General features: G+C 42.4%; 1 protein-coding gene across 2 annotated transcripts in view; it reads left to right on the top strand.

Moving 5' to 3' along the window:
- The window catches only part of HSPBAP1 (HSPB1 associated protein 1), a 38,498-nt gene extending 14,602 nt beyond the window's left edge, over nucleotides 1-23,896 (top strand). Inside the window, exons 3-8 of one of the 2 annotated variants that reach the window (XM_030952746.1) lie at nucleotides 3,341-3,525; nucleotides 7,312-7,448; nucleotides 10,668-10,785; nucleotides 18,191-18,274; nucleotides 21,244-21,354; nucleotides 21,565-23,896. In XM_030952746.1, the coding sequence (XP_030808606.1) occupies nucleotides 3,341-3,525; nucleotides 7,312-7,448; nucleotides 10,668-10,785; nucleotides 18,191-18,274; nucleotides 21,244-21,354; nucleotides 21,565-22,122 (1,193 nt within the window). In that variant the 3' untranslated portion in view covers nucleotides 22,123-23,896. Of the gene's footprint in view, nucleotides 1-3,340; nucleotides 3,526-7,311; nucleotides 7,449-10,613; nucleotides 10,786-18,190; nucleotides 18,275-21,243; nucleotides 21,355-21,564 lie in introns of both variants that reach the window. The other variant, XM_030952745.1, reaches the window with a different exon arrangement.
- Nucleotides 23,897-27,632: the final 3,736 nt, after the last annotated feature.

Below are 27,632 nucleotides of genomic sequence, written 5' to 3'. Positions count from 1 at the left end.
GGACCTCTCTACTACGGAATTGGAAATGCAGAAGAAAAAATCGACTCTCCTGCTTAAAGGCACATTCTGGTGACACTCTGAAATGGCAGCTTCAGATTTTCTGAGGTTATTTAAGTGAGGTTCATCTGAAAAACTCAAAATTCATGGAGATCTCTTACTACAGCAATTCTTCATCTTTCTTTAGTGCCACATCTGCATCTGGATGGGTTTCCCAAGCTGAAGATTCCTTAATGTACAAAAGTGAGACTTGCAAATGGGGCAACTTGGTGGCAGTTGCAAGGATTTTATATTTGCTTTTCTTACTAGTTTGTAACCTCTGAAGCATACCAATGTAGATGGCACATTTGAAACATGGAAAAATGTGAGAGCTAGCAGTATTATTTGTATATATTATTTGTACCTAAGTGTGTTTTTTATAGTATTCTGTCTGATTACACAAGTTAAACAGTTTGTGTCCATAAGAAAGGGAAAAACTACAATCAGAGGACTAAGCATTGACAAAAGATACCTTCAAAGAGAGTACCAGAGTTCATTACAAGAACAGTGAAGATGCTATTAATCAGGAAATCCCTACTCATCTGGTTCCAGCCACACTAAAAGATTTATTTTTCTGATGTGGGATAAGGGGTAGGCTGAAGCTTCAGAAGTTTTGCTTCTGACAGAGAAAATGTGGCATTACTGCCATTGTGTCTGATGGCTACCTGGAACACACCAGCACAAAGTAAGAAGAAAACTTACACAGAACTGACTTCTGTATGTAGCCATTTCTTGTTTTGACTGTTTTTGGTGGCTGCATAATAAAATGAATCAACAATTCATTGTTTACTGTGAAGAAGCTGGAGAGAACAAGAAGCTGTCATGCTAATCAGTTTCTGAGTCACAGGATCTCTGGAGGATGTTTCACTGATGCTGGATAGAGCTGATGCTGTCAGATGTGCAGTTGGATAGGAAAGGGCTGCAACTTGACCATCTTGCCAAGAGGTTTTATCACTAAGGATGGCAAAAGAATTGAGATCTCTGGGGTTTGATATAGTGGGAGACTGCAAAGGTGGCTGTAGAATCACTAGCTGAATAGGAGGCTGAAAATACAGTACAAATACTCTACACTGATTAAATGTTGCATAAAGCTGAAATATGAAGTGGTTATTGGAGTTGGATGTGCATGGCCAGGTTTTTTTGTCTGTGAGAATGCCTGTGTTTTGTTTTAGTATGAAGTGGCTGTTCCTTGCTTGGATTATTTAATTTCCCAGCAGCTGTGAATAGGGGTTTGGTTTTCTTTAAAGAAATTGTGAAGATATTTCACTTGCATTCTTAATGGAGCTTTAGGTATTTACTAAGGCTATTGCACCTTTTTTCCCTACATTTCCTTAGTACACATTGCAGACACTCTGAGAAGAACAGATGTTGGCAACTGTCAGAACCAGACCTTAACTAAGGAGAAGAGCTGCTTCTCTAAAACCCACTTTTTCCTTCTCTCCTTCCCTCCAATTTCCATCTCTGGTATAGGGGAAAGAGGAAGACTGTTATGCCTTCAGGTACCATGTCATCAGACAGAACTGGCAGCCTACTGTAGACTTGCATGGCTTAATCTGCAATTTGTCAATTACAAAACACCCTCAGCTTTAAGTCATTAAGTATTAGCAAACTGGTTAATAATGTTCTTGCTTTCTATTGCTCCTTGCTAACATTTTCACCCTTGTTGCAGCCTACAACCTACAAACCCATCTAAGCAAACTGTCTAGATTGCCCAAATGTGTTTTTTATTACTATTTATTTTTCCATAAGCACCCACACCTTGGTACTGAATAAGGTATAAATCAAACCAAGAACCCTGCCCTGAGGAGATTGTATTCTACAAGATAGTCTTGCCTTTCATAGTTGAATTTTTTTTAAATGAAACTGAGAATGAAATATGCTGTGAGGTAGAAAGAGCATATTTCTTGCCTTTAAAACATTTGCTTCTGAGTTATCTTGGAAAATAGGCAGTGTCCTAAGAGTGTCATGAAGTGAAAAAGTGTCCTGTTTTTTCTCATGAAAGTAATACAGATATTGAGGCACCCTCAGCAGTGCTTGTATCTTCTGTCTAATCTTTCTGTCAGACCACCTTTTAGTAAAATGATAAACATTGCATTAAAACCTGGGTATCGGGAGAGGGACTGCAGCACAGATACGGGATCCAATACAGAGGGTTTTGGTTGTGATTTTGTGACTTGCAAGTGATTTATATGTCTTGTATGCAGTCCTTGGGTAGGGAGCCCATCCACTGACACTTTTAGGTAATGATTTGATAGTAGTGGGAAGGAAACCACTACCTATGCTACTACAATGGAAAATAATAGTGATAAAGGTTTGTAAAGCTGCATGAGACTCTGTGAGAACTGCTGCAGTAATGAAATGAAAGTGGTAAAGAACCAAGGGCTGCTGCTGCACAGCAGTGAAAGGATCCCATTTCTGTGCAGCTCTATGCAAGTTACACAAGATTAAATTGCAGCTCTGTCATTGTCATTCATGCAGGCTGCAGTAATTTTTCCCCAGTAGTAGTTATAGTAAAGTAATATTTTTTTTTAACACTGGATAAGTCTCTTTGAAGATGGCACAATTAGTGGCGGCAGGAAATGAAGATTTCTGATTAACTGCAATTAAAATATCCTGTGATGTGGGTTACCTTACAGGCCTTCCAAGTGACCTGACCTTGAGCTGAAAGGCTGTATCAGTCAGCCTGACCAAAGCATGCTGGGAGTAAAACCCTGCTGGTAAACACTTTCTGTGTCTGCCAAGGAACACTGCAATATGCTTTTGTCAGTCCCAAATGAAAAATAAAGGCACACAGCGTTTTAGATGGATCATTGGCAGCACGCGTGTGGCCCCATACCTCACTTTCTATGCATGACCACACTGGTTTGGTCATTGCTTCAGGGAAAGGGTAAGATGAACATGTCCATCTGCATAAATCTATGGAGACAAAATAAAGGATACAGAAATACTTGATGTGCACATTTGCAACTCACACTTAGGAGGGGAGATGAAGCAAAGCTGTTTAGTGAACTTGGGTGTGCTATTGAGTTACTGTGCTGAAGAACAACACTAACTATTGGTCTGCTTTTGTCTCACAGCAAGTTCAAGGTAACAGCCATTCAATTAAACCTTAATGAAAAAGCAATAGTCTCAGACTTTACTTATGAGTTAGGTCATGAGAACCATTTTATTGACCAGAGTCAAGCTACCTAGTCAGATTTGTATCTGATGTTCCATTTAACCACAGCTGAGAGAACCTGTATTATTTTTACTGGTTCAATGCTCAATGCTCATGTAATATTTGATTTTTCTTTTGTTGCTCTAGTTCCCCAGTTTGAAACCAGTTGTAGCTATGTGGAAGCTACACTTGAGGAGTTTTTGGCGTGGAGTTGTGGGCAGCCTTCTTGTCTCTCTGGACCATTCAGTCGTTACGATTACTCCAAATACTGGGCTTATGCTGACTACAAGTACATTGCCAGGATATTTGAAGACAAGCCAGAAATTTTCCAGGTAAAACATTATCTCTTCCTAGTTGAACCACTGCAAATTATCTAATGTAGCTTCTGAAACCTCTACTGCTATCCTTCTCTGCTCCTTTGGCCACTTATTTTAAAATTCTGAAATAAAAGGTATTAGCTCTCAGGCTAACTGAAATCTGCCAAGTGGCAGCCATCAAAATTTTGGTTCTCCTTATAAATTTAGAAACACCACTCCAAGTGACAAAAAATAATTACCAGCCTGGCATCACTCTCCATCCCATTTAGGCCAGATCCACCTTACACCCAAATGGTGCCCAAATTAACAGCTCCACTCAGGAGGGAGGATTGATGGCATGTATTTCATTGTAGTAACAAGGCTGTAACATGGCTTTGCTCCATGTTTTGCCTTGTGGCTCATTTTCTTAAGTAGCTCAGCTCCTTTCCTTAATATAATTAGATTAACTGTTTGTGAGGAGGAGAGATTCTGTGGAGGCAATAAAATACAGGAAGTTACCTGTCCATGGAAGTATGCAATTACCATACACAGTAGGACACAGCTACCCAAGGCATTTCCTTTTATTTTCTCTGTGCCTATCTCCTACTTCAATGTCTTGCTTCATCTACATTCCTGCTACTTCTCCTTGCAAATTGTAAGAGGGCAAAATTAAGGATAGCTATACAAAAGGTGTACTTCTTCAAAAGATGTAAAGAAAGGGTAAGTAAAGCCTTATTCATTTCTATACTTTGAAAGGTGAGAATGGAATCATAATTCCCTGTAAAATCACTGTATCACTGGGATGACAATGAGTATGAACTGATAAGCCCCCTCAAATTAATAATTTCTTCAGAAAGCATTTCCCATGCTCCTCATATGTATTTTATTCTTTTGTGCCAGTAAAATTGGTGGTTTTCAGTGATCAGTCTTTTTTCAGACTTTCAGACTTCTCCGACTTTCCATTGGGTTGGAAGGTAAAGATTGGGCACAGAGATCATCTTACTTTTCTTTCCCCCTTCCCTTCCTGAACACACTGAAACATAACCAGCATCATATAACCTTGGGCTGGTTTGTGTTGTCTGAACTGGGAGCTCCAGGGATGTTTCAGGCTTCCCCAGATCTTTGCATAACTCTCTCTGTCTGATCTCCTGTCTTGGTCTTCTCTTTTTCTGCCTCCACAGACCGCATGTGTCTTCCAGCACAAGCCAATAGCAGCTCAGAAGTCCTGAATATCCTACTGCTTCCTTCACACTTGAAGGAAACAACCATTTTTCTACCTTTTTCTTTCCCTTGCTCCCATTCAAGAGCAAAGTTGAGGCTCCAGGAGTTGCATTTCTGTGCAGGTGCCATGCCACAACCTGATCACCTGACCTAACACACAACAGATTGTACTGCAGTTTTAGAACAGACACACGTAATGGTTATGCCATGGATTTTTTTTGAAAAGCAGAATCTGGGAAGGAAAGACTTGGTGGTGTTATGCAAGCAAATATGGTGTGTGTCATCTGCCATTTTCACAGGCATGGGAGAAAAATGCATCCATCAGTTCCACACTCACGTGGCTTTTGAAACACTGCTACACAATTTATACCAGCCAAAGGAGTTCTGTGTAGAAATTCTCTTCCATTCTTGTGTGAATTTGATGATAATTCCTTTTTTTCCTTCCAGATTTTATTTAGATTTACGTGAGGTTATTTGAAGGGGAAAAGAAGGCCAACTGCACTGTTATTTATAGTGATTAATAGGGCCATTTAGAAGTTGTTTGAAATTTAGATTGCACTGTTTATCATTTACAGTTGTGTGGGCTAAGGTAATGATTCCATTATTCTAATCTATGAGCAATATCTAGCATCTTACATTTTTTGTTCAGTTGATATTTCATTACAGAATTTGAGATATAAATCAGGAGTAAGATACATGCATGAAGTTTAAATAGAAATGAGACCTTTTAAAGTGACATACGGGTACAGATTAACTTCATTATAAGCAGCAAATGAAATAAATATATATCACAAGTAATGTGCCATCTGTTATGGTTGGAACACCTTTTAGTGCATTTCTTCTTACTGTGGCTTTTTATTGTAGAAAAGGAACCCAGTGTGACAAGATTTCAGTAATACTACCAGTTCCTTTTCAGTTCATTGGTTAAAAACTATTTTACCCATAATCGCTTCAACTATTTACTACAGCAGGAGCATTTTCAAAAAGTTCTTTTAAATCTGATATTGATTATGTGTGCTTTCTTTTCACTTAAATTGTAACAAAATATAAAAACTATTTAGGTGTGAGATTAAAGTGTAGGAATGGTTCTACGCTTAACTTTTTCACTGAAATAGCTGTATTGAATTTCAAATTTTATGCCTGCTGAAATCTATAGGAGCAACTTTTTCTTTTTGATCTTTTGCTGTCTTTGACAAATGTGTATATTACACTTCTGCATTTTTTTTTCAAATGATATCTTTAAAATCAATAACTCTGAAATTCAGGATCTTTAGCAACACCTAATTTTTTGGGAAGGCTATCACTCACTTTGAGGGTCTCCTGATACGGAGTCGTGGTGAAGTCATCCTTATAATGTCTAGCTGTAGTTTTCCTCATCCATAGATCTTAAAAAAGGATAGTCATCCACCTGTCTGCAAACAGCAAGCATACATACTTAAATTAGGACTCCTAGACTCCTATTTTCTCTTTATAGACAGCAGAAAGAGAGAGGCTTTTCCAAGGCTTGATTGAGAGTGCTTTGACTAGAGCAGGAGCCAAGATTAAATTAGGTTCCTAAAGTTAGGTGATGTGAATGACCCCAAAGTGCTTTACTGAAATGGAACAAATACCATTATCTTCCTTTTCAAGATGGGAAAAATAAAACTCAGAGATAAAGCGATTTGCCCAAGACCATCAGGAAGCCAGAAATTTAATCTCTGTTTCCTAAGGCTCAGTCTGGGGCTCCAGCCAAAAGGTGCCAGTATCTCTGGCCAGTATTCCTCAAGTGCTTTCCAATAAACAAATGATCAGGCCCTGCAGGTGGCAGGGAGAGCTGTAGATACATGGGAAAGCTTTATCCAAGCTACACAGAACCATTCTGCAAACCCCTTGGATTGTCTGAAAAATGCCTCACTGTGCCTCTTTCCAACTGTCAGCCCCAAGGGATTCTTTGTGGGAGGATCAACAGACTGGAAAGATCCAGCACTGTGTTCATAATATGAGCACACCTGTTCTGACCTTTCTTCCCCTGTCATCAAGTTGTTTTAAGTTCACTGCCTCTGCTGTTGCAAATGTGTCCATTAAATAGTAAGAAACTTAACCTGGCATAACACTGAGTCACCGATGGGATAAAGTCTGTGTTCCCAGACTACGTGGAGAAAGCTGAAACAGGAGCAAGGAGAGAGCAAAAATTTCACATAGATTATCAGTTGTTTGAAAAGGGAATAGGGATTTTTCTTTCCTTCTTTCCTTTCATTATCTTTTTAAATGCCAAATGACAAATATATAAGAATTTTTCTAAAAGCAATCCTGAGCTTGGGTGGATGGCTAAGGGTAGAGAAAAATAAAAAAGAGTGTTTGAAAAGGAAAAGAAGCCCCATGTGGCCGTGAGAATTTGGGCAGCCCTTCTGTAGAGCAAAGGAGTAACTTGAGTGATATGAACGGTGGGGATGAGAATTTTGGAGGAAGGGAAACAGACTGTGCATGCTCCAGAACCCAACCAGGGAAAAACAGCTGCAGTGGATGAGCAGTGGAAGGAGAAGACAAGGAGACTCTCAGAACTAAGGATAGGATGCCAATCAGTTCAACAGCTTACATAAATAAACCTTTTTGTTGCTGTAGGATGTAAGGTGGTCTGACTTTGGTTTTCCTGGAAGAAGTGGAAAAGAGAGCACACTGTGGATTGGTTCTGAAGGAGCAAACACCCCCTGCCATTTGGACTCCTACGGCTGCAACTTAGTGTTGCAAGTACAAGGAAGGTAACAAGTGCACATACATACAGTAAATACAGGGGAGAGCTATACTGTGCATAAAGTTAGTTTTGGACTCTTTCAGTATTAATTCTAGGTCCTGATTATTTTAGTTTTCTGAGGTCTCAATGACTGAAGAGCACCCTAACTGTTTTACAGGAAATAACAGAACTTCAGGGTGTTCTGGAGTTGACACAATTTTATTTTCTAGTCTGTGGGTAATATGGTCCAATTATAAACACTTTAATCTTCCTAGTAGTTATGAATTCAGGAATTTGGAATTAGGAGATAAAAGAGTTAAAAATAAAAAACCCCAAACAAAATAGAAATAAACTACTTTAGACTTTTACAATATTGTCTGTGCAAGAGCCTCTAATAGCCTGCTAGAATTAATTTAAAAGGGGACCATCAGGATGGGAGCAGCCAGCTGTGAGCAAAGTTGAAAGGGACATTTGAGGCTCCAGACTCATTTGGGAGCATGTAGCTGTTGCTGTATCTTTCTGCCTGTTTGCATGCTGTCTTTTTTTTTTTCCCTGTTCTTTTTTTTTTCTCCTTTCCTTGCATATTGGCTTCAGGGTTGGTGGAGTTTTTTTGGTTTTTGGGTTGTTATTATTGTTATTATTTTGGGTTGTTATTACTCTATTATTGCTAGAGTAGTGCTAGAGTAACAGAACAAGTTGCACACACTTTCTGTCTTTGATAGTATAGAGTGGAAGGAGAAATTTGCCAGGGGTTTTTCAATGGGATTAATTACACTGCCATTTTATAGAACAGTAAGACTGTGGTGGTGGTGGTGGTGGTGGTGGTGGTGGTGGTGTGATTAAGGTGCAGGATTGGAAGTCAGGTGTGTTGCCTTTTAGCTGGGCAGCATCACAGGCTGACTGGCCTTAAGGCCTGAGGTAAATGAAATTGTCATCATCTTATCCCTAGGAAGGGTAACTCTGTGTAGGGTTTTCAGTCATGTTTGTGAACAGCCTTGAGGTCCTTGGGTGGATGTGCAGCAGAGACACTCTAGAAGCCTCCCTCAGCACTGCTGTGCTGCAGCCAATCCTGTAGACTTCAGATCACATCAGTAAGCATTGTGCATTGAAGTCCAGACAATTTAGTATATTCAGGAGCCAGGAATCTCGATGAAAACCATGAGACTTAAATGCCATAATCTTCTAAGGATCCACTAAAATACTGGATGTACTAAATAAGTACAGTGATGTAGCAGACACAATACCAGCCAAGCCTCTTTGATCTGTACCTTCAGATGTTGAACTCGAGCCAGAGTTCCAGCATCATGGAGCAATTCTGTCCACCTTCCCAAGGCACTTCCTCCCCCTCAAGTAGACCAAAATCCTTTTTCCTCTCAGGGAAAGAAATCCAAAGCCCTTGCACAGCCTGAAAAGACAAAGTCATTTTCCTCTTCAGAACAAAGCCTGTAAATAGATTGCAAACTTCCACAAGCTTGTGAATCCTGTGCTTCTTCAGAGCAGAAAGATTCCCTTTTGAGACTCACAAACAAGACAGGCTTTGTAACAGAATATAAGCTTATGCTAAACTTAAATAGATTTGCCTTTGCAGGAGAGCCAGGGACAGCTCCTTAGCCCTTTGTTGCTATCTTGAATTTCCTCCTTGCATCCCTTAGGCTTCTTAATTTTTTGCTTTATGATATTGCTTTGCCGTGAGCCTGCAGGATTAACCCTGAGCCTCCTAACCTAGTCATTCTCTGCCCCCTCAGAGGATCTAGCTTGGAGAGCTTGGAGGGCAAAATAAAGTTGCAATAAGGCTTGAGTTTCAGGAGAAGTGGTTTTATGCTTGCATCCAGCAGTTGCTTTGGTAATTACCAAGAAATATCAGCAGCCTATGGCACTTGCATCTGTGCTGGTCTCTGTAGTTCTGACTATCCTGCTATTCCTGTCTCTTCTGTTCCTGTCCCTTTTGGTTTTGTGCCATTTGGTTGCTTTGCTCCCATTTTCAGATCTGTGACTTAGAACTGACAACCAGAAGCAGTAGACAAAATTCAAGAAGGGAGTGCCAAGGGAAAGGAAACAAAGAAAAGCCCTTTCTAGAGTCCAAAACAAAAGAGAACAGCTACACAAGGTCTCCAGCTGTGCTGTAAAGTGCTGCCTTTACTTTTCCATTGCTTAGTGCATTGGTCATGTTGCACTGTTTGTCTAGCACCTCTTAAATAAAAAATTCTCTTTGTGTATTCCTTCTGGTTATTTCTATCATCTAAAGTACTGCCATTTAAAACTTCTATTTTTAAATACCATATGTACCTGTTAAGATATTTAATTTATAATGCCCATAAAACTGGCACCACCAGTTCTGGCAGTGATCTGGTCTATGTAAGTGAAATAGAGACATAAGCTCCTGAGGACAAAGTGTGGTCCCAGCCCTGCTTGGCCTTTGCACTGTGGTGTCTTCATGTGCTTCTCTGGGCCTGTAGGAGCAATGTGGTACATGAGTGCCCTCATGAGCAGAACAACCCTGTCTTGCTCCACCTGGCATTTAGTCACACCAGTAAGTTCTTAAATGCACAACCAGCTACATTTTCATCGTGTGGTACTGATAACACAAAAAAAAAATACAGGTGTTTAAGGATACTTATGTCTATGGATGTATCTGGTTTTTATTCATTCCATCTTTGATATGGAAACATCAAGGTGATTTTTAAGAAAGGGGGGTTCACAACTAACAGCCATATAAGGAAACAGAAGATAATGTCTAACCCTTTTACTGTTGCCATCCTAAACACACAACACCCTCCTTTCAAAACAAATACAGATTTTGAAAGCTTTTCATTCAGTGAACAAAAATACATTGTCTGTAACAAAACTATTTCCTCTAGTTTATAGAGCAATTTTTAATGCTCTGAGCATCTGTAAATGCTGTGTGTAAAAAGGAGGAAGAAGAAACCAGACGGGAGAGGTTTTTTTAAATTTTATCTGCCTTTAAAAGTGATTGGTGAGAAGCTGTAAATCTTCTCAGTTAAAAAATTAAAAAGTGGAATATTTTAAAAACACTTTTAGGAGACAGCCTGTAAGCACTGGCTGTGTTCTCACTGCGTAGGAGATTCACACAGCGAGGCAGATTTATGTTTTATTGAAAACCTTGCTACTGCCTTTAGTTCTTTGCTGCAAGTGACATGCACTGAATACATTTTTATCTTCTCTCTATTTTCAGGAAGAGATGGCACCTCTTCCCACCTGGTGACACCAGTTTCCTTTATCCTACCAGGATCCCTTATGAGGAATCCAGCATATTCTGCAAAGTCAACATTGCCAACCCTGATCTGAAACGCTTTCCCGAGTTTAGGAACTCAACAGCCCATGTTGTTACACTCAGTCCAGGACAGGTACCACTTACATATGAGCTTCACATTGCTAAATATCCTGTTTAACTGCCTAATTAAGGGCTAGGAAATCTTAACAAATTGATTGTGAAACTTCCCTCTTCCTTCACTCGACATTCAGACCTTACAGATTTCTCTCAACACAGAAACTTTCTTTACTGACTGTTGTTTGCCTCGACTTTTTTGTACAAAAGCTGCAGACATTTGAAGAGCTATCAATCAGCTGCCTGATTCATAGATCAGAGTTCAGTCAGCTGCCTGATTCCATACAACCACCTGTCTTGCAACCACCTCAAATTTGTCTACTTCAGAACTTTCTTGAACTCTGACCTGTCTACTCTGACAGCAGTATGTTCCATAAAATGCATTTGGTTAATGAGTATATAGAGTATATAGCAAAGGAACTCATATTTTGGTAGTGAATGGCCTTCACCTGTTGCTTTAATAAATGCTTTAATGATGATACTTGCATTTAGAGTGCACACCCTTCACAGGTTTCATGGTGCTTTAAAGGGCTGTGAGGATGTTTTTGCTCCTGCTTTACTGAGAAGATTCAACTGTAAGTGCCTGGCTTACAGTCACACAGGCAGGCAGCAGCAGTGTGAGAGTAGGGCTCAGGACTCTTGATTCCCAGTCTCCAGCTGTAAATAGTGTCCTTCTTTGTTTAATCAACAAGGTCTGTATTTGGAGTCTGAATTACCCTTTTTCATTTCTTCAGCCGTGCATGTCCTGGTAAGGCACTGCTGTGCATCTCAAACTGTCAGGCCCTTCCAAAGGAATTTTGCAATGGTCATTGCTCAGACAGTGGAGTTGCTGCTGCTGGAGCCCTTTCGCCATTCTCCTACCAGATACTGTCACCTCTTTTGACCTGCCAGCTCAACAACTTGTATGAGCATTCCCCTGTCCCTAACTGGCAAACCCAGCTGCCTTCAACAATTTAAAGAGTGGATTTTTGCTAACTAAGTTAATTCTGAGGAGGCAGAGTGAGGCAAGATAGTAGCTTCCAACAAAAGGATGATACCCTTCAACTGGAAGTGCATGCTCTGCAGTTGGTACAGATGCAAATGGGGAATCTATGATCAGCCTTTACTGTTTGCACTACATTAGCTCATACTCATACTCCTAAAGCAAATCATTAGTTTCACATTCAGCACTTTGTAAGGTTGCAGCAGTCAGTAATTTAAAGCACAAAGAACAAATTTTTACTATTGATAAAAATGCCACATCCATTCAGCACTGCGTTATCCCTGATCCCCAATACTATTTGAATTTATAATCTCCTTTGCAATGATCAAGTGTACTAGTGAACCTTTAATATGATCTTAATTTTAATTAGGCTTAAAGCAATTACAAATTAATCTTGCCAAGAATAAAGATCTTGAGCCAGCTCAGTAATACAATTTGCATTGCCATGAACAAGATACTGTTTGAATTTCCTGGGGGGGAAAGTTATGTAGAAGCAATGATGGAGCAGTGAGGTATTGCCTTTGTCCATTTCATCAGTGCTTTTTGTGTGGTGCTTGCCAGCATCTCATCCAGAAGCTTTCAGGGCAGGTGGCTGGGAGCTGCAGCCATTTGATGGAAAGGAATGACCTAGAAGAACTCCTTTATTAACAAGGGAGAGAATTCCTAAATAATGTCTTGATATGTGCTTAACAGTGGTTTTCACATAGAATTAGCCCAATTACTGCAGAATTTGTAGGCATCTTTATTTTGTGATAAAATGTAGCATCTCCACTCATTCCCAGAGGGTATGCAGAACATTTTGGATTATTGTAACAATAAAAGGCTGAAAAAACGAAGACAAAGGTGTTCTTAGGTATTCAGGAGAGCAGCTGCATGTAGAGTGAGTGCAGCTTTGAATATCAAAAACTTAATGTGTTCTAATGCCACCTTCTGGTCAGTGTTTGCTACCAGCCATTTTTCTGCCTGAAAGCAGAATTCCTTCATGTAACATTGTGCCAGTGCACAGTGTACTTCAGTTAGATCCTTTGTGCCCTTCCACTGTATTGTTCAGAGGTGAACCTGTATTATGAATTTTGGTAGCTGATTGAGACTTAAGGTTTTATAAGGTTTCATCCTGTACCTGACCACTGGCTGTCAGCTGCATTTCAACAGACATAAATTCTGTTATACATTAGTGATCTATTCTGAAACAAATGATGAAAACATTTAGATGTCAAGCTTACTCAAATAGGCAGCTGAGTAGTGGAAGGGCTTGCAGCAGTACATGACTATATCCACTATATCCATGAAGGTACAAGCTCAAGTTGTGTCACACAAATATAGGGGGTCCTTATAAATGTTTGGACCTGGTCACCTTTGTGATGGTTGCAAAGCTCAGGATTAAGTATGGAGTAGCATTTCTAGCAACACCCTGATTCTCTTCTCAAATATACAAATACTCCCTAAAAGACCAGAAATGGGACAAAACACATCTGTTCTTGTATCTTCTACCCATGCTCTGGGAAAAGTGTTAAGAGAGTTAGGGATCTGTCACCCTCAGCTTAAATCCTGTTCAAGACAGGTGTCCTATCTGCCATCAGTGGGACCTGGCACCTCAACAAAGTGGTTCATCCTTCCTGTCTTATATAATTTCAGTCCTGCAGGAACATTCATCCCACCTTGTCCTTCAGCGCAGGCTGTAGGAGTCTGTGCACATAGATGCTTAACTTTTTTGATGATTAAAAATAGGAAAGATGAATACCACCTGAAAAAGCTACAAAAAACTGAGATGCTGTACAAGGATAAAATCATTGATCATTCTTTCCTCTGCCCCACTTCTCACTGACTTCTGGCTTCCTTCCTGCTCTCTAATGTAATTGCTCTTAATCCATCTCCCTGTTAATCCATATCCACATAACCAGACAATGGTAGGGAGACTACAAAGTGACCTGGGTTTATCTGAAGGGATGGAGAGCAAGCAGCTACCCCTCTGTGCCCCTGTGAGCAATCCCATTCCCCCCTTGCTATCCCAGGCAGGTGCTGTTGGAGGCAGAGCTTGCCTGCCCTGTGGCCTGGCCCCGTGCCCCAGTGCAGCCAGGGGCCAGAGGAGCTGCAGGGCAGAAGTGCAGGGAAAGGCCTAACTGAGGTAGCCAAGAGGCACATTGGGTCTGAGAAGGATTCTCTCCCTCTGGCCTTGAAAAATATTGTCACTGGATGGGAAAAAAGCTATTTTAGAAAAAGATGGACATTACTGCTTGCTGGTTCTCACCATGGCCTGCTGCTCAGAAGCTCCACTCCCCTGCTTCTGCTTACCTGCTTTCTCAAAGTCTAAAAGAAACACATTTATGTGCCCACAAATACAGTTGTCTCTCAGTTCCTGTGTTTAGCTGCAGGATTTTCTCTTTCTGGGCTTCTGCTGCAGAATCTAACACACCATAGGATCCTACTCAGCAGCAGAGCTCCCAAGAGTGCAGGCAAACCTCTGACCTCTAACCCAACCCTGAGCAAGAAGAAATCTTCATGAAGTCAGGGAGGGATTTCCCTGTGCGCTGCCTTTAAAGAAAGGGTGTGAGAACATCAGGTTGGGCTTAAAGTGGGGAACAGAAGAACACACAGCCTGGATAGACAAGAAAAATATAATTGATACCAAAGAAAAGTGGTTTAGTAAGTCAAGAAATGCAGTAATTCAAAGGTAGTGTAATGTTCCAGCTCAAAGTATACAGAAGACTTTTTAAAAGGGGTTACAGTTAAAAAACTTACTTTTGTTGGAGAAGAATTTGTGATTTTACTAAAAGAGAATTCAGAGTTGGCCATACCATTATGCATAGTAGATGGCTGGTAATTCTGTTCTGGGGAAGGAATAAAGAGTTTTCACATGGGAGACTGCAGAGCTGGCCCCAAGTCACCCCATAGACAAGGCAGACATCCCAACCCTACCTCAGGACACCAGAACTATGATTTCCATCACAGAAGAAGCAGAAGAGTCCAGGAGCTGAATTTATGCTAGGATTGGTGGTAAAAACACTGCTCAACCTGCAACACCTATGGAGAACCCCATGAATGCCTCAAAAATGAAAGGTCAAAGCTGCAATTTCCTGATTCTGCTTCTCCACCTCTTCCCTGAGCTTCCCTCATTCTCTCACCTAGGTCACTGTGGGCATGGCCTGATGCAGCCCCACTCCCTCCTCTTCACTGTGCCTTTCCCTTGGCTGTGCCTGTGTTTCTGACCCCAGTCAGCCTTGGAGCTCTTTTCAGTGGACAGGAAGACACTAGGGGGGAGGAGGAGGCAGGGTGAGAAGCACCTTCCAAGCACCAGGACAGCCAGGCTCCAGCTGGGATGAGGCACAGGCTGGGGCAGCAGGGCTCACACAGCCCTCAGGTGGTGTTCCCACAGAATTGGCTATGCCTGCACCTACTTCATTTCATGTTTCATTGCCATGGTTGCAAACACTTCTGGGATCTCCTTGGGTCCCCCCGTGGCTCAGTGTCTTTATCTTCCCATGACACTGGCTTCCTTTTTGTGTGCATTTACCTAAATAGCTTTTTCTAATGAGCAGAAATTTCTTGGTATAATATTTCACTTCAGGGTATGCTCTCTTTTTGAAACAATTCCACCTTTGCCCTACCTTTGCACTGCATCAAGTTAATCATGTCCACTGAGAATTCAAACCTGCTCTGTTCTCTGTGCTGTACAAGTCTTCAGCATTGCTCCACTTGCTCTCCCAACTGTTCCTTTGGTTTTTTTCCTCCCATTACAGCATCTCATTTTCTCTTTTCTGGGACTTCTGTCCTACTTTATCTTCATTTGCTATATTTGGCTGTCACTAGCCTAAATATTAAAATTATCTGATTGGTTACTGTTTAGATCAGTATCTTCCCAGCACGAATAAAGTTAGATAAGTTCTGTGGAAAGCAGGCTAGCACAAGATTATCTCTTACCTTGGAGTAGTTCTGTCTTGCTATTGCATTTTACATTTTCCCAGTAAAATGTTTGCTGCATTTCTGTGTGTTGTTTCACTGTGGCTTACTTTTATGTTTCCTATAGGAATGTAGCTAAATCTGTGTCCCATATTCATAAACATATGGAAGTCTGCTTTTTTTAATAGTGAAATTGATCGTTAGAGGCAGCGGTAGTGGGGGTTTTTGTTTGTTTGTTTGTTTGTTTTCATTTTATTGTGCTTCTGTTTGCTTCTAATTTGAAAACCTAGAAGAATACTAGTTTGTAAATGTAGAAGAATCCTACCTTTCTTTTCTGGGTTGTTGGGCTTTTTGGGTTTTTTTTTTGGTCTTATTAGTTCTGCTCTCTTGCCAGCTGTATTTTTTGGTTTTAATTACCTTTTTCCATTTCTTCATCTTTATTAAAGTTTTAGTCCTTTTGCTTTTTGATAATTTCAATTTTCTTGTTGCTATAAATCCTAATTTTAACAAGCATAAGCTTGTTCAACAATAAAAGAGGAAGAACAAGTATCTTTATGGACCCTCTTTTGCCTATTTGAGTCACAGCTCTGTAGCCCTCCTATAAACTGCATCAGCGAACAGTGCCAGCTGCAGAGAGACACAGCTTTGCAGTTATTACCCTTAACCTGCTGGCAAGGGAATCTGATTAGTCTCTAAAGGACCAAGTTCCTCCTCTTTGGTTTCAAAACACAGGACAAGTTGTGGGGATTGTATTTTCCTTCTGGCTGTACCTGCTCTCTCCAAAGGAATTCTGTCTCCATTTTGCATGTGAGTCATGTGGAGCCAGCACGTTCCATGCCTAATTTCCTTCTTGGTTTTCCAGGCAGCATCTCTTAGTGAAACATTTCTACATTTCCCTTAATCTGTCTCTTGCTCATGTTCCCTTGCCACATGGTCCCTCTGCAGCACCTCCCCAGTGTCTGCTGCCCTCCTCCACATGCTGGAGCTCCCTCCTGCACAAGGCCCACAGGAAGGATCCCGTTGGTGCAAACAGCCACTCACAGGAGCTCTGCTTTCTTCTGCTGTAACACAAAGTTTGCCAGGGTTCAGCATTACCCCCAGTCACTTGGAGGGCAACCAGAGTCTTTAGCAGAGTTCAGTGTAAGACCCCCCTATAGAGCAGATGAGCATTTGGGGAGGGGGGGATATGTATGATTTTGCAGTCAGTGAAACTGGAAAACACTTCCTTACAGATAAACCCATTGCTGCTAATGCAACTGCACTGTTCATTTAAAGTGGATGTTTCCTTGATAAAAACAAAACTCTGAAACTTGTTCAGCCTAGAAAACATGTTTTGGCTACAGTCTGTAGGGTTTCGTACACTTACATGTCAGGACTAACTAGTGATATTTTTAAAATAATGACCCTCCACTGACTGACTTCCTTTTCTGTTCTGTGTGCTGTACTGGATTAAAGAATAATTTCCAAATGATTTTGACCTTTGGACAGCCAATGCTTCTTTTTGTTTGACTTAAATTTAAGCCTGTGGAGAACATTTTGTCATCTGGCCGAAAAAATAAGAGTGTTCCAAGTGTCCTGTGTTTGCAGGACTGCTGCCATTGTTTGCCCCACAGACATTTTTCCATTAGCCATGTTTTGGTATAATGAAGCACAGGGTTATCAGGGTAGCAGAACATTCTTCTGAGTAATTTGTGTCTACCAAGAGAAAGAACTGTCTGCAATTCAGATACAAATCATTGCTTCACTTTCCCCATTGTGAAGTATATATTTTTATCTGTCTCTGACCATTTTTATAACTTGTCAAAAAATATCTTTTATGCTTTCCTTGATAGCTCCATGTTACTCTAATGTTCAGTAATCTGCAAAGCTTGTCCTCTATCATCAAAACAACATCAGTGTCTTGTACCATAAAAACCACGGGTTGGAATCAATTTTCTGTCACAGCTATCATCCTGATATTGTTGTAAAGCTCTGATCTAAACAAGATTGTCCCAGAAATCATGATATTTTCTTTTAAAAGCCTGTCTACTAAAAGTGACAAATTTAATAGTGGTGATTTTTACCAGAATTAAAGCTAGGTTTTGTCACCTAGTCACCTAGATGAGCATTCCTGCTTTTTGGGAAAACCAGCTGGCAGTCCTACAGGAACTGGGAAGTTTGCTCAGTTGGAGAGTCTACAAAAGAATTCCTCCTTGGCTGAGACTCTCTCTGAAGTCCTGATGTACTGCTGCACAGCTGCACCCCCTCTGTACTGCTGGACTTTGCTTACCCACAGCAGTTAAAGGTTATAGTCCTGCTTGGGACTATATGGGAAGAAGTTTGGATGAAAGGTAGTTCTGGATCATGTCCATTTCTTACATGATAGTATTGACAGAATGGGCATTTAAATCTTGAGAAAAGGCTCTTTAAAAGAGAGAAATAAATATCACCTTTCACCTGTGTCCTTGCCTCAGTTCTGTCTGTACACCCCACATCACCTAAATTAAAAAACTGTGTCTTTCTTCAGGCTTCTGCTTGTTCCCTAATGCAATGTCTGCACTTCCAGGTCCTGCTCGTCCCAAGGCACTGGTGGCACTATGTGGAATCCATTGATCCTGTCACTGTCAGCATCAACTCTTGGATTGAACTGGTATTTTCCTTTCAATGTCCTGGGGGTGTAGCACTTCCAAGGGATTTCTGTTCCTTGCCTGCCAGGTTCAGTCCTATTGGGTGTGTTGTGTTCAGATGCCGGGGAGGGAAGAGCCCTTTTGGATACATTTTTTCTGGAAGAACCTTTCAAGGTTCCAGATCTGAAGCCCCAGTTCAGCAGGAATCCCCTTTCAAGTTTACTTCAATCAGGTAAACAGTTAAACACAAGCTAAATTTTCATGCCTAATTTCTTAAGGGCCAGCCAGCTTTGTGCTGAATAGAGAACAAAAAACCAGGAACTTCACCTCAAGGACAAGCTTATGTGCAAAGCTAAATTAGAATTTAAATCAGATTAATGTGAATAGGAAGGGAGGAGAAGAAGATTTTTGAATTTTCATTCCTCTGTGATAGTTTTGATTTGGCTGAAGTTGGATTTCCTCATGTATTCAATTAATTTTCTTCTCCCTGGGCTTTGATTTTTCTTGCTCATGTTACCCAGTATATATGGGATGGTTCCAAAGATATTAAAAAATCACAGAATAGTTTGGGTTGGAAGGGACCTTTAAAGATTGTCTATTCCAATCACTGTACAAGCAGCGGGGACATATTCCACTAGATCATCTCAATACTCCAGAAGGTTTTCTGACTGACATTACTTTATTATTAATCCTAGGTTAATATTAAAAAAAAAAAAAAGACCTTTTGAAATGGCCTGTGAAATGGCCTCACTAAAATACCCACTGCCTTTTTTTCCCCTACTTCTAAAACCTATATTAGACTGGAAATCTGCAGGGGAAAGAACACATGCTTTCAGCTGCTGTTCCAAGACCAGAGGATGCATTTCTCATACCAACATCAAACCAAGCAGAGCACAGGAACTCACTTGGGTATTTCCATCATGGAGAAATTTTCAAGATGAAATCTGTGTATTTAGCAAGGACAGCAGGCCCACAGCCCAGACCAGGCTCTCACACAGCCCTAAATGCAGTCAGGCTGGTTGCAATGCCAGAGAAAGCACCAATTACATTGTAGAGCAGCCACTTAAGCCTGCCTTGAATTTGAGCCTTTGAGGTAATTCAGAGGAGCTGGCTGTGTGCCCTGGGCTTGGGAAGGCGCTGATGTCACCACACACATTGTGCCCTAAGCTGGGCCTCACAAGTTGTCCCCCTCTGGAGGAGCAGGCTGTGGAGGGATCAGCTTGGCTGGTAGCTCCCAGGTGCTGGGGTGGGGCCTGAGCATTTCTAACTGTTCTTATGTGTTGCAAGGACAAAAAAAGTGGAGTTAAATTCTACGTCCTTCTCTGTCATAAAGGTCTTGCAGAAGTCACCAAGATCCTGTTTGGTGCCAGCAGGAGTCAGTGGTTGCGGGGTATCATAAGCAGTGGAGTGTTTGCTGGATCTTGCTGATAAACAACACACACCCTCCCCAGATATCAGTATCTGCCATGAGCAGATGTGGCTATTGCAGCCCAGGTGAAAGGTCCTTACAGAAATCAGCCCTGCAGCTGATGATGCAGCATTGTTTGTGAGGTGTTGGGCACACCATCTATAAAATAAAGTCTGACATGGATTCTAAAAGACAATTCTGAGAACATTTGCATTACCAAAGTAAGCAGTTCTTGCTTGCAGCTGTTACCAGCTGCTTTCATATTGACAGATGTGAATCACACCAACAATTACAGTCCCAGTGAAACCATTAATTATATTGGCAAGAGTCTAGAGTAGAAATTTAATTTGTTTTCAGCTGGATGTGAGCTACCCAAAAGTATTCCTTGCTTTCTAACATACTGTCATGCAATCAGTACAGCCCTGTTGTTCAGCAGGCCAGGATGAATACCAAGAATGCAACACCTTAAATAGTTTCCACATGTCGATACCAAATTCTGTACTTTGGTGGTTTTTTATACAAGGCCATTAAAAAGCCTAGCATCCAAACCCACAAAATACCAAGAGCACTTCCCCCTGCTTCTATCCCAAATTCTGCTTAGGGTTCCAGGACAAATTGCTGCCTTCAGCCCTCGTACTAGCCAGATGTGTGGTTTGCTTGACAGGTTCCCTGGAGCCACAGTTAGACTGGTCAGGGCTGTGGGTTGACCATGTTGCATCTTCCCTCCAAAAGGAATACATGTAAGCATCTCAATTAAATCAGATACATGCATCCAGTTCTAGGTACTTGTCATCGAGATAACAAAACCGCCATCCTGTTTGGAGGGTCTACCATTCCTTCCACATACAAGAAACTCAAATGGGAAAGAAAGCCAAGATCCTATAAAGTTTTTTTCTGCTATCCTAACCTAGCCAGTATCCAGCTTTCCAAGGGGGATTATGAAGGAAGCGAAGGCCTGCAACAAAGAGCCTATTACTAAGTTAGTAAGTCAATTTTCAGTTTTGCAGGAGAGTTTTCAGAACAAACATGCTTTTCCTTCTGGTGATGTTCAAAAGTGCAGCAGTTTGTCAACTGTTTGTTACATGATAAAATATTTCTTAAATATCCCTAAGATTCACTTTTGTGCTTGTGTAGTCCTTAGATAGCTGCTGCCTTGCTATAACATCCTGTCTGTTTTAATTGCTTAAATTAGACATAATATGTAGATATAAAAATGTGCTATGTACTTCTATGGCTCTTCTAGTCCTAAAGAGCTGTTTAAATGCACACATTAATTAAATGCTAATATTGCATTATAATTTCAAGCACCAGATTCAATTAACAAAACACTAATAAGGGAAAAGATTATATACACATACTATTTTTTGCAAATCCTTATTCAGATGAGCAGTCACACCAAAGCCTGTGCTGTCACCTGTTTTGGGGCTGTACACAAGAGAAGAGTCTGAAACCTTCCACTGACTTCACATGCATGAGTGTGGCTTTCAAACTAAGGCCATCTATGTTTTTCCTAAGGTCTTTCAGCTTTCTACAGAGAGCCATGAGCTAATCTATCCCCTAAAACCTTCTGTTCTCTTGAGGCAGGATGCAGATCATGAAGCCCGTGTAGAGGAGGCAATAACTCGAATGCTGGTATGTGCCATAAAATCAGCAGAAAATCCCAGTGATGGAGATCTCTGGCTAAATCCCACAGAGGTAAGCCCTCTACTGCTCCCATTATGGCAGCAATAACAAAGAATCACTGACATTTTGCTTAGCTTCCCCTGAGTCTTTATGCTGCTTTGAGAAAAAGAGTTTCAAGTTCCATCCCTTCATGTAGCAGAAGTAATTCATGGAAGATAATCACGCAAGGCTGAATTGAAACATGTCTCCTTTTAACTGAGTGTGTTTGGGGTGTTTTCTTAGGTTGAGGCAACATCCCATGAAATCAATCTTCAGTACCTGAATAAAGCAGTGTCTGCATACCTCAAGTGTCAGGAGACAAGTGTGTCAGGACAAGCACGGTCCAGCAGCACTGGTGCAAAGCAGAGGGCAAACACCTCATGCAAGAGGAAGAGAAGGGAAGCTGGCTGTGAACCAGAGAGCTGCGCATTACTAACCCAGGAATGTGACTTTCCTGCACCCAAAGCAGAAGAGCTGCAGAAAATACCTTTTGGGCCTCATCTTATTCAGGTTTTACCACAGTCTCACAAAACCAGCGTGGTGGGTGCGGTTGCAGTTGAAAGTGACGGTGGAGATCTTCTCCATGAAAATGACGGAGAACATTTTGGAAAATTACAGTGCAAGAGGAAGAGATTGCTAATGAGTAATGACTGTGAGACAGCTGCACATCAAATGGATTCAGACTGCAGTCCATGCACCTCACAAACAGCCCTTTCTACCAATGACTTGTTAGACTGTCTGGTTAATCCTCGTGTCATCAGTTTAGTGGCTCAGCTGCTGTTGGAGAGAATGAGAGTGTGATGCTGGAGTGCTTTATCATTGCTGAAACAGAAATCAAACAGCAGCCTTGTTCTGCATGTTTAAGATCTGTAATAATTGAATGTTCCATTGCAAGTAATTTTTAGGTACAGACAGACACAGTTAATGGTTAAGTGCAGGTTGAAGTTGAGCTGAAAGAAGAATAGCTGGTTAGTGATGGCTGGGAAGAGAAAGGTGTGTTTAGTCAAGGAGCTGCTCAATGTTATGAACAAGAGAGAGCACACACTCCCACCGTGCTGTGCAGGTGGGATCTTCACAGTGCTCTACAGCTCTGTGCTGGAAAACAAGTATGGCTTGATGATGGATAGCAGAGGGTGTGCTGGGACATGGTCACAGCAAAGGAGGACCAGGGGTGGGAGCAGATAGATTGATGGACTGCAGACTGCAGTCCTTGACCACATTTAAAGTAAAATGGTCAATAAGCAATCTATTGATTACATTAGAAATAATAATAGTAAATTCAGGTAAACCTAAACCTCAGCCAAGAGACAATGCACTCACTAATGCATCTACTTCCTCCCTTCCACTAAATAACTTGAGTTTTGTCACAAAGCTCTAGGTTGGAGTGAGACAAAAGCCCTTAGCAAGAAAGTAGCCTTTAGCTACTTTAAGGTGGGACAGTAAGGGCATTGGGAAGTTGCTGCTATTACTTATTTAAAGCCAGATGTGCACAGTCCCCTATCTCTAAGAAACAAAGCAAAACAGCTATGACTTTTTACCTCTGTCCTTCTCCTTACCATAACAATCAAAATGTATTAATTTTTTTCTTTTGGTTGTAAATGGTAGCTGTACAAGATCATCCTTTCTTCAAAGGATAGTAATCCTTGGATTTGTTTTTGAAGGCTGGGTTGTTCTTTGATTGAAATTTAGGGAACATGAAATATAGGCAAGAGGTTTGTTAACTCTGAATCTATGCATGGACGCTCGAACAGAACCTGGGAAGAAAGCTGCTGGCACCTTCCAGGATGCTCTCACCTCCTCTGATTTTTGTTTGTGGTGGCTACAGAGGCATTTTCCCTAACTGCAGTTTCAAGAGATGGCTTCAGCTCCTGTGAAACCTTTGCTTTTAAAATGTCTCTTTGCTTGTGTCTGCTAGAGACCAAGAAGCTAGTTTCTATCATCAGCCTGTTCCCATAGCCCTAACCTTCCACCACCAGCCCTCCAGCTGCTATTTCCTTTGCTTGGTGTGTGTTCCCTGCTAAATACATGAAGCTAGTGCTGTTTTCACAAAGATCAACTTCCACTAATTTATAGTTCGAAAATCCTGATTGCAAAGGTGCTTTCTCTCTGCTTTTATTCAGATTGCATTGTTGGCAGGGCCCTGATGAATTATAGTAAGGACTTTAGATATGCACCAGTAGATCAGAAATTCAGGGAACCTTGCCATTTCAAAAATCTCCCCAAACCTAATATACTTGGAAGAGGATTAAGTTGAGAAGGCTCAAGAGTTCACATTTAACACACACAGAAACCTTACCCTGATGGAAACAGAGCTGTGTGTGTAGTTTGGTGGAGACCCTGGCTTTGAAGATGGCTGTGAGTTAGCAGCAGAGGCCACACGAGCTCCATCTCTGACCCACAAATGGGCAGTTTCCAGTGTCCTGCTCTGCCCTGGTAATTGGGCTCAGACCCTGGTAACACCTCAGCAATGTGAGAAAATGCACTGTTCTTGTTTCATGTTTCTACACTAAAGGGTCTCAGCGGGGTTGCACCCTTGCAACCAGAGCAGAATTTAATAAACAATCCTGTTGATACAGTTCCTGTTTGTGTGGTGGCGCTGCTGTGACAAAGGGATTCAGTCAGGAATCACTTAGGAAACATCTTGGTCACCTCTGCTGCCTTTAGTGATTCACCAGGCTCATAGGGAGCTTTCTGTGGAACCGGGCAGACCCATTTTGAGGCACAGGCACATCTCAGCAGAGCTGGGTTTAGCAAGACGCTGCTCATGTCCTGCTGCTGGGCTTGCCTTTCCCAGGCTGACCAGAGGGGCTGGGACCAGCTAGAGAGCTCTGCTGCTGGGAGCAGTTGCACTGGGAAGGAAGGGTTACAAATGCCTCATTTTAATTCACTGAGCAAAAATAGTCTTGCAATAAAAAAGATTTTATGTCTAGAACAGATAGAGGTGGGGGAGGAGAAGCACAGGCAGTAAAGTGGAGGAGGATAGCAGCATCATCTTCCAGTCCCCACAGTGTGAACTTGCTTAGCTTAAGCTTTCCTCCCAACACACAGATCATCTTAACACACCCCACAAAATCCACACTGAACATTTCATCCCTCTGTATTCCAAATCACTGTCCTTGGAAAAGCTCACTGAACATGTCAGGGGTCTCTGTAGGACTTGCCCTGATCACATGCCTGTGCCAGAGGAGCTATCTCGGGCTCAGTGTAGGAGCAGCATTCTCCCAAGGCTGAGATGTGTTCAGTCACATCCCTCACCACTCCAATCACACCCTCTCTGTCTGGGGACAGTCACAGTTTATGCCTGTCCAGGTGCAGGCCATGATTTAAGGGCCAGGCTGTGGCCAGAAGCCATTAAGCCAGGGGACAGGGAGAAGAGCGAGTGAGGCTGTTTAGGATGCAAGGCAAAAGCACCAGAAGGACTTTGTGTCTCAGAGGTGCAATATAAAATCTCAGCCATACACTGTGCACACAGGGGCAGAGAGAGAAATGACCACAAATTCAGCAAGTCACGTATGGCAAATGGCTTGTGCACCAGCAAGAGAAATTTATGGCTCTGACCCGATTTGCAGCGTGCCGAGCGCCACCATTCCTGACGCCGCTTCTAAATTCATGGCCGCTGCGTGCAGAGGCTCAGACAAGTTTCTACATATTCATAGTGTTAAAAATAAATGATTCCTGATCTCTCTGGTGACAGCCTGTCTCCAAGAAGAGCAGGAACCCAGTGCAACTGCTGATAGAACTTTCTCCCCCAAGAAGGAGCATTTCCCACTCACTATCAGCAGTGGGCATGGCAGCAGTTGAGATCATAGCCCGGAGCCATCACTGGGGTGGTCACAGTGGTGACATCGTGTCATCTCTGCTGTAGCTGAGTGACAGTAAGAGATGGATGCTGCAGAGCCTGGTGTTGAAGTTAAAGCCTTGCTCCAGCCCAGGGCCAGTCCAAGCAGTGGGATGGAGCAGCACATTCATCTCCCCACGCACATCCAGGCTGCTCTTGGCTGGTAGAGACCCTGTGTGTTCCCTGCCCCAGTACCAGGTTTGCAGAGTGGCTCATGGGCCAGCCTGGGTTATCTCTCCTGGACTGACTGGCATTGCTACTCGCTGGCCCTGAGCACCACCCTCACTGAAAGGAATCTGCAAAAACCACACCCAGGTTTGAGAGTCTCAGCTCTCAAGTGAGCAGGAAGGGAAAACACCAAATAGCAACCTCTTCCAGAGTTTCAGTCTTCTCTGGAAAACCTCCTCACTAAATTTCTCTGTGGGTACCACTGGGTTTCACAGTGCTACTGCCCCCATTTGCCTCTCCCAGAACTTCTGCTGTGGCTCAGTTTTCTTGATGCCACGGAGCAGCTCAACTGCAGAGCTGTGACATATGTTATCATATAACATTAACCATAGATTGAGTTTTTAACTAACCAACATGGCATATTGAAGAGGCAGACAGAATCCTTCCACAATGCTAATTGCCCTTTAAAATAAAAGTAGTGCTACAATTCAGTCTGTTTGCCAACTAGTAAGCTCCTTGCTGTGTTTCTCAGCTGCAAATGTGAGCTGTTTTGGTGTTTGGCATGAGCAGGCTTCCACTCACGGGAGTTTCCTCCATGGGACATTTCCAGTAGGGCTGATGGGGAAAGACCTCTACAAACAAGTGGCCTGGTTTTACCATCTGGTTCATCCAGACGGGGAAGGAAAAGGATCCTAGATCTCCTGTACCATATTCTGTGCTCCAGACAGAGAGGTCTGACCCACAGCAAGATGGGGACACACTCCACACTGGCTGAAGGGGCAGTGGGATGATGGCATCTCTGATTAAAGAGCCACACATTTCAGGGCTGTGTTTTTGGAGACATCCCAAGTGGATGCTCCCACCAAACATTAATTTCTCCATCTAATTAGTGGGGTTTGTCCACCTTAGTGGGGTGACTGGGAGCTGGAAGTTCTGGTCACCTTGGAACAGCCAGTTTGGGAGGACCACAGCACCAAGAGCTCCAAGGGGACTGTAGGGCAGTGGGGACAGAGGTGGCAAGTACCGTGCAACAGTTGTGGGGAGAGGATTTTTGTGAACCTCCCAGAGGCTCAGAGAACACAAGCAGAAACCCTGGAGCTCTCTGACTTCCCAGTGCCCCTCTGCTGAGGGACCTGGGGAGCCCTGGAGTTGGTGAAAGTGTCTCACAAGCCAGAGGTGTTGCTTTGCACCCAAATCTCATGCATCATAGCTCTCCTGGTCCTTTCATTTATTTACAGGGGCAGTGTCATGGAAAATACACAGCCAGCTCCTTCCTCAACACCTATTACAGATTCTTAGTGAAACCTAGCTCTAGGTTTTGAGGGCACAGACTTTGCTGCTTCCAAAGCTCTGGTGGTATTGTCCCAGCAATGAGTTCTCATTCCTTGTGATAACTTATGAAAACCACTTTGTGAAGGTCTGAATCTGAAACTTTCAGCACTGAAGAACTTTTAAATCCAATTTCACAGCAAAAGAGGTGGCCTCACACCTTTTCAGATCAGAAAGATTGACTGTAAAACAGGTTTTCATCTCCCTGGTAGATATTTGAATCATGTAGAGTCACTCTCTGTCACATCACTGCATCAGGGAGGGCATATGAGCTTCAAGGGCAGGTAAAGAGTTAAAATTGTTTCTGAATTCCTCTCTCACCCCTGCCATGTCCCCTCCTCCTGCTCCCCAGAGCCTGGGCTATGCCCATTGAAAGCACCAGGCAGTAAAACCCTTCCCTTCTGAGCAGTGCCAGGCTTGTCCCATGCCCTGGTGGGACACATGAATCCAGCCCAATTAGCAGCAGCCCTAACAAAGCTGGCTGAAAAACCACTATTAAAATGAAAGATGGTGTTGTGTAAAAAGAAGGCAGAGCAAGTGAGGCTGTAACACAACTTACTGCTGACCCCAGAGGAGCCTCATGACTTACGAGGGACTCAGTGCCTCGCCTGTGTTTCAGCCCCTGTTTCCCCAGGGATGTAATGTATTACCTCTGCATTTGCTGGGAGCTTTGGGGGTCTATCCAAAGGGATTAGGATCCCTGCCCTGGTTAAGAATGGAGCTTTCTGCCACCCTGGGATAGCTCACTGCAATGTGGTTTGCTCCTTGTTTGCTGCTGCTCCCTTGACTGGAAGCTGCAGCATTGCAAAGATCGGTGCCACAGAGTGCACGCAGCTCACTCCTGCTCTGGCCATGACTGGAGTCTCTGCACAGGCCAGCAGCCCCATCTCCCAGCCAGGCTGGGGCCCTGAGGACAGCCTTGCGTGCGTGAGCCTCCTCTCTGCCCTGCTGGGGACTGGATGAGATCAAAGGTCTC

The sequence above is a fragment of the Camarhynchus parvulus genome, chromosome 7, assembly GCF_901933205.1.
Source record: "Camarhynchus parvulus chromosome 7, STF_HiC, whole genome shotgun sequence".
In the NCBI taxonomy this organism is placed as follows: Eukaryota; Metazoa; Chordata; class Aves; order Passeriformes; family Thraupidae; genus Camarhynchus; species Camarhynchus parvulus.
The sequence above is the reverse complement of the archived record's forward strand: the minus strand, read 5'-3'. Positions and strand labels throughout refer to the sequence as shown.